General features: G+C 45.2%; 1 protein-coding gene across 1 annotated transcript in view; it reads right to left on the bottom strand.

The window, feature by feature from the left end:
* Positions 1-7,100, bottom strand: part of LOC140393663 (acidic mammalian chitinase-like) — a 93,236-nt gene extending 86,136 nt beyond the window's left edge. The window contains exons 1-3 of the mRNA XM_072479950.1: positions 7,013-7,100; positions 1,939-2,043; positions 1,296-1,328 (exon numbers count right to left, since the gene is read on the bottom strand). Coding sequence (XP_072336051.1) covers positions 1,296-1,328; positions 1,939-1,963 — 58 coding nt within the window. The 5' untranslated portion in view covers positions 1,964-2,043; positions 7,013-7,100. The remainder of the gene's footprint in view (positions 1-1,295; positions 1,329-1,938; positions 2,044-7,012) is intronic.
* Between the last annotated feature and the right edge of the window lie 227 nt (positions 7,101-7,327).

Raw genomic sequence — 7,327 nt, forward strand, 5'->3', positions numbered from 1 at the left:
TTACATTTACAAACTCGGTGACTGTAATTATTGGGCAGCCAAGGGCCAAAGACTTCACAAATTGTTATAAGAATTATTGGTTAATTCACTTGTATTGGGGTTCCGGGGCCTGTGGGGCCAAAATTGACCGCGCACTTGACCAGGGTGGCATAACATAACCCCAGTGAGCAATTTATTTTTAAAATTTAGACTACCAAATTCATTTTTTCCAATTAAGAGGCAATTTAGCCAATCCACCTAGCCTGCATATCTTTGGGTTGTGGGGGCAAAACCCACGCGAACACGGGGAGAATGTGCAAACTCCACACGGACAGTGAACCAGTGCCGGGATCGAATCTGGGACCACATGCTAACCACTGTGCCACCTTGCTGCACCACTGTGAGCAATTAAAGAAACCTCCAGATAAGGTTACCATTGCAAGATCTGGGTGTACTAGCAGATTACAATCTAGAAACTTGTAGATTTGTCTGTTCCATATGTCATGATAACTAAACATTAATTTGTATTGGAAATAGTTATTCTTTTCTGAAAGGAAGGAAAGTGCATTTAAAAAGAAAGGGGGATGTTAAAAAATGGCTTTAAGAATAGGAACATGACATTACCAGAAAGAAAGTATACAATGCAATCCTGTTCAAATTCCACTTTTGTTTTTAGCAGAGCATGCACAGACAGCTCTGCTGCTGATCTGCCTTCCTTCTTTACATCCACGTATATCTGCTCACATGTGTCTAATCTAAATAAATGAGCTCATAATGTGTTTCACCAATCCCTTAAAGTATTGGTGACTATATATCATATAAAAAACTTGACAGGGATTTGTGGGGAGCTGATCAATCCCTAGTGAGTAGAAAGGGCCAATGTGTGGCTCTCAATGGGATCCCATTTCTTAACGTCAGAAAGCTTGATCAGGCGCTGTGTGCCTTTGAACAATGAACCCCAAATCCACACTGGAAACTTGTACTCTACACTGACAATTTGCCTGCTGTGCCCCCCACGTGGTGACTCCACCACCTGCCATTGGTTAAGGACCAGCGGGATGTGGCCCTTCAATGGGCATTAGTTGCTAATTATTGTCTCAGTTAGCATCAGGTTTGGATTGTTGCCCCTGGGCTTAATTGGGAAAATGGCAAGGCAGTGGGACCCCAACACTGCACCCCCCCCCCCCCCCCCCACCACCACCACCTCCAAACCTGCTGCCGGATGGAGATATTAAATCCCACCCAACATTACCTTTCTTTCCCAGGACCAATGAAACCGGCCAATATATATAAAATAGGAACATACAAAAACTTACCCAGTGATACGTACTGTAAGAAGACCAAACTCACTAAAATAAAAATAAACACATTTTTGGTTGACATAACATTTAGAAAAAAAAATTACATTTACACAGAACTTTGGTGTTTAAAGTGTCCATTATAAACTAAACTAAATATTTTAATTTGACTATTCTGTGGTGTAAAAGTATATCTAACATCAATGTTGTGAATTAATGTCTATTCTGTTTAATCTAGTTTCTATGTCTTCGATGATGATTTTACTTTCAGGTAAATCAGCTCCAAGGTGTGAACACATTACGCAGGTTAACAGTTTGTGAAAATCTAGCCAGTCTCGATGTAAAAGGATCATTTCCTGAGTGGGTGCTGGCATTGCGGAAACCCAGCCAGTGTCAGCACATACTGGGCAATCACAGGGATGCTGCCCGCACAGACAGTGGTGCCACATTCTGGGTCAGATGTTAAACTGCTCCATTGTCTGCCTGTTACTGTGGATGTAAACAATCCCAGGGCACTGTGCAAACAACAGCCACATGAACAGACAGAAGGTGAGAAACCAGTGACCTTCTGATGAAAACAATCGTCTGGTGATGTGGCCGTATTTACCACTTCAGACAGTCTGAAATGAAAATAATCCAACACCAAATATCCAATACTGACCAGTCAAGAGAAGTGCCTTCCCCATCCTGGGGCTGGGAATCTGCTCAGTCACTGAATTTCCGTCTGGTGCCTTTGAGAGTCCCAGCACGAGGCTAAATCAAGGATCTGTGGAAGAAATCAGAGAAAAGTAAGGAATTTGCAAAGAAACAATGGGTGGGATTTAATAGGGGTCACTGGGGGGGGACGGGGGGGGGGGGGGGGGACTTGGTGTGGGGAGAGGAGTGGAATTGAGCAGAACCACTCCAGTTGGAGCCTGACCCCAGGAATGGAGAAGTGGACCAGGCAGGCAGCAGGAGGGCAGCGAGGTGGCAATGCCACATGGCAGCGACGGGAAGGTAATTTAATTCATTAAGAAGCTCATTAACTGTTATTTACCTCCCTCTGACTGGAATTGAACGCAGCCTCTTGAATTGACCGTGTGGTGCACGAGGATCTCGTACCTTCAGAAACCCAACTACTCAGATCTAACGGGTAACAGGCAAGCTGTCAGACTTTGAGTGGAAGGTCAGGCAAAGTGGAAGCTGCCTTTCATTGGAGAGCAGCCTTTCATTTGGAGCACAGAGATGGGCAGTGTTAGCACAGAGGAGAGGGTCACATTTGACGATCTGAGGGTCAGAGCTGGAAAGGAAAAGTTCAGCATTGAAAAGCTGAGGGACAATTACTGAACTCTTGATGGGGTCTCTGTTTAGGGAGTCTGATAGAGGTGTCTGATGGGGGGGGGGGTCTAATGGGATGGCTAAGGGGTTCTTACGGGGGTGAAGGGTCATATTGGGCTTCTGGCAGTCTTATGGTGGCTGGGGATGTCTGGTGGGGGGGCCTGATGGGCAAGCAATTGCTGGCAGGGGTGGTCGGCGGTTGGGGCAGGAATTGTGTTGTGGGGGAAGGGGGTTGATAGACTCTGGTGGAAACACCATTACGCACTGACCCTCTTGACCCACCACAGGGCCCAGTGCATCAGTGCCACACTCGAAAATACCTGCACCAATCCACACCCACGTGAATCTCAACCGAGAGCCCCGGAGAATCACGGGCGCCTGGAGAATCAGCCGTTAATTGGATACAAATGGGTGAAAATGACCATTTCAATCCTCCCTCTGGGGCATGGCCTGTAGCTTGCTACCATCACTGGTGGGGTCTGGAGCATCGGAACGGGATTGGCGTCCAGCTCCAATCCCATTTTTAGACCAATGCTTGATTCTCCGCGGATCGGGAAACCTGCTACCAACGGCGGGCCCTGGAGAATCAACCCCACTTTGCCTGGTGCTGCAGGTGGCTCTGTGTTAGCCTGGAAAGGGGCAGAGGAAGAAGGTTTGAGGATCGTTGTGACCACACTTGACACATGGAGTACTGTTGATACATTGTATGTAGGATGCAGGTATTTGAACTGTAGAGAACACTTTCTCCATCTCCCTCCATGTGCATCCTCAATCAATGGACATTGTCGGTCTGCATTTGGCAACCACCAACATCTCAGCTCTACGTAGATCGTGACACCTATCAGTGATAAGAGCCCTGCCCCGAATCCAGTGTCTAATGCTTCAGTCAGGCTACGTTCCCCCATGACCACTGCTCCCAAAACATTCAGAATCTTTGACAATTAGTGCATTTTCCTTTGTGATATGTATCCATGAGAACTCTTCAATGTGATTGGTTGCTTAACCTAATTGATGTCATTGCAGTTGCTCAAATCCCAGAGATTTGCCATTGACTTGTCACCTGTTTCAAACTCATGTCGGGAAAGAGGAGATCCATGAAACAGAGATGACCAGATCTGTGAGGGCAGCTGTCTTCAAGGTCAGAAGTGAGCACTGTCACATTGCCATTGATCGCAAATTCTGGATCATTGAGGTTACTATAATAACTCACAGCAGAAAAATGATTTCCGGACAAGAGTTTTCAGTTGTTGTCACCCACCTCTTGTTGAGTAGACTAGTCCTATATTATGTATAGTTTAGATGAATATGTGGCAAAAACTAACATATCGATTGACTTTTTAGTTGCTTGCTTTTTTAAAAAATCATTTACGAGATGTGGGCATAGCTGATTAGACCAACATTTCTTGCCCATCATTCGGTGCCTCTTGAGAAGGTTGTGGTGAGCTGCCTTCCGGAACCGCTGCAGTCTCTGAGGTGTAGGCACACCCACTGTGCTGTTAGGGAGGGAGTTCCAGGATTTTGACCCAGCAACAATGAAGGAACAGTGAGTGACTTGGAGAAACTCCAGGTGGTGGTGTTCCTGGGTATCTGATGCCTTTGTCCTTCTAGATGGTAGTGGTTGTGGGTTTGGAAGATGCTGTCTGAGGAACGGTGCTGAGTGCCAGCAATTATTCTTGGTAATCACTGCTGCTACCATTCATCAGTGAGGGGCGGCGCAAATGAATGTTTGTGGAAGGGGTGCCAATCAAATGGACTGAGTTGTCCTGGATGGTGTTGAACTTCTTGAGTGTTGTGCGAGCTGTACTCTTCCAGTGGGGAATATTTCAACTTGTGCCTAGTAGATGGTAGACAGGCTTTGGAGAGTCACGAGAGAGTTACTCGCCACTGAATTCCTAGCCTCTGATGTACTCTTGTAGCCACTGTACATATTTGGCAGGTCCATTTCAATCACTAGTCCATGGTAATCCCCAAAATGTTGATAGTGGGAGAATCAGTGATGGTAATGCGATTAAATATCAAGGGGAGCTGGTTAGACACTCTCTTGTTGGAGATGGTCATTGCCTGGCACTTGTGTGGTGCCAATGTTATTTTTCACTTCTCAACCCAAGCTTGGATTTTGACCAGGTCAGTTGCGAATGGTGCTGAATATTGTGCAGTCATCAGCGAACATCCCAAGTTCTGACCTTAGGACGGAAGGAAGGTCATTGATGAAGCAGTTACAGATGGTTGAATCAAGGACACTGCCCTGAGGGGCTCCTGCAGTGATGTTCTGGAGCGGAGATGATTGACTTCCAACCACCACAACCATCTTCCTTTGTGCCGGGTATGACTCCAACCAGTGGGGAGTTTCCCCCTGATTGCCAGTGACTCCAGTTTTACTCGGGCTCCTTGCTGCCATCTTCGATCATAGAAGAATCATAGAATCATAGAAGTTTACAGCATGGAAACAGGCCCTTCGGCCCAACCAGTCCATGCCGCCCAGTTTTTACCATTAAGCTAGTCCCAGTTGCCCGCACTTGGCCCATAACCCTCTATACCCATCTTACCCATGTAACTATCTAAATGCTTTTTAAAAGACACAATTGTACCCGCCTCTACTACTACCTCTGGCAGCCCATTCCAGACACTCACTACCCTCTGAGTGAAGAAATTGCCCCTCTGGGCCCTTCTGAATCTCTCCCCTCTCACCTTAAACCTATGCCCTCTAGTTTTAGACTCCCCTACCTTTGGGAAAAGATGTTGACTATCTACCTTATCTATGCCCCTCATTATTTTATAGACCTCTATAAGATCACCCCTAAGCCTCCTACGCTCCAGGGAAAAAAGTCCCAGTCTATCCAGCCTCTCCTTATAACTCAAACCATCAAGTCCCGGCGACATCCTAGTAAATCTTTTCTGCACTCTTTCTAGTTTAATAATATCCTTTCTATAATAGGGTGACCAGAACTGCACACAGTATTCCAAGTGTGGCCGTACCAATGTCTTGTACAACTTCAACAAGACGTCCCAACTCCTGTATTCAATGTTCTGACCAATGAAACCAAGCATGCCGAATGCCTTCTTCACCACCCTGTCCACCTGCGACTCCACCTTCAAGGAGCTATGAACCTGTACTCCTAGATCTCTTTGTTCTATAACTCTCCCCAACACCATACCATTAACTGAGTAGGTCCTGGCCTGATTTGATCTGCCAAAATGCATCACCTCACATTTATCTAAATTAAACTCCATCTGCCATTCGTCGGCCCACTGGCCTAATTGATCAAGATCCCGTTGCAATCCTAGATAACCTTCTTCACTATCCACTGTGCCACCAATCTTGGTGTCATCTGCAAACTTACTAACCATGCCTCCTAAATTCTCATCCAAATCATTAATATAAATCAAATGCTGCCTTGATGTCAAGGGCAGTCACTCTCCCCTCACCTCTGGATTCAGCTCTCCAGTCCATGTTTGTACCCGGGTGTTATCTTTCTCCACATCATATTCCATCTGCCAAATTTCAGCCCACTTGCTTATACTTTCCAAATCCCCTCAAAGTGCATTTGCACGCCCCTCACAACTCATACTTCCATCTAGTTTTGTGTCATCTGCAAATTTGGAAATCATTGATGTACTTTTTGACAAGCTGGGACCCAAGCACTGATGTTTGTGATAACCCTCTGGTCACAATCTATCAGCCTGAAAATGACCTATTTATTTCTGGCTCTCTGTTTTTTGTTCATTAACCAGTTCTCAATCTGTGCCAATGTATCCCTCCAAATTACACGTGCTCTAATTTTGCCTACAGGCTTTGGGGGGTCAGGAAGTGAGTTACTCGCTGTAGGATTCCTAGCCTTCGACCTGTCCTGGTAGCCACAGTATTAATGTGGCTAGTCCAGTTCAGTTTGTGATCAATGGTAACTCCCAGGATGTTAATTGTGGGAGATTCAGCGATGATAATGCCATTGAATGTCAAGGGGGCGATGGTGAAATCATCTCTTGCAGGAGATGGTTTTACAGTACCTTCATTGCAGTGATAATGTAAGCCTACTTGTGACAATAATAAAGATTATTATTATTATTGCCTGACACTTGTGTGAGGCGAATGTAACTTGCAATTGTCAGCCCGAGCCTGTATATTGTCCAGGCCTTGCTGCATTTCGACATGGAGGTGAATTCTTGTATGAGTATTACATGGAGCTCAGTAACAAATGGCGTAATTTCATCAGACCAACAATGTACCTAAGACAGCTGCAAGAATGTTAAAATAAATGTGCTAATCTTTAAGCAGAGTGCAAGTTTTTGTCCTGCCCGAACTATCATTGTAACAGAGTTCCTATGGTGCTGCCATTAAGAACTATGTTACTTTAGCTCAGCAATCTCAATTGTGAATAATGAGGTTTTAGTATAAAATTAGCAGAATCAATCATACTCACAGCATTTAAGCAACAATTTACAAAACCAAATTCAATATCCCAGGTCCGGGTTTCGGGACAGCAGTACAGCGTGGCAGGAGAGGGTGTTGTTTAAATCAGCAATGTTTAGTTCTGTTCATTTATATCATTTCTTTAATGGCTCTTTTGTCCACGTCTGTTCTAAGACCTGGATCAGCCATACCTTATTGCCTCCAATCTGCCTAGTTTCGACCAATCATTATCTGACGTGACCGAAATGCCCAAACTGAGGTTAACCTTCCACCAACCAAATGTTGACTCTTGCAAATATAAATTGTTAAATGTTAACAATTAGGT

Source organism: Scyliorhinus torazame, chromosome 17 (assembly GCF_047496885.1).
Source record: "Scyliorhinus torazame isolate Kashiwa2021f chromosome 17, sScyTor2.1, whole genome shotgun sequence".
Taxonomy (NCBI): Eukaryota; Metazoa; Chordata; class Chondrichthyes; order Carcharhiniformes; family Scyliorhinidae; genus Scyliorhinus; species Scyliorhinus torazame.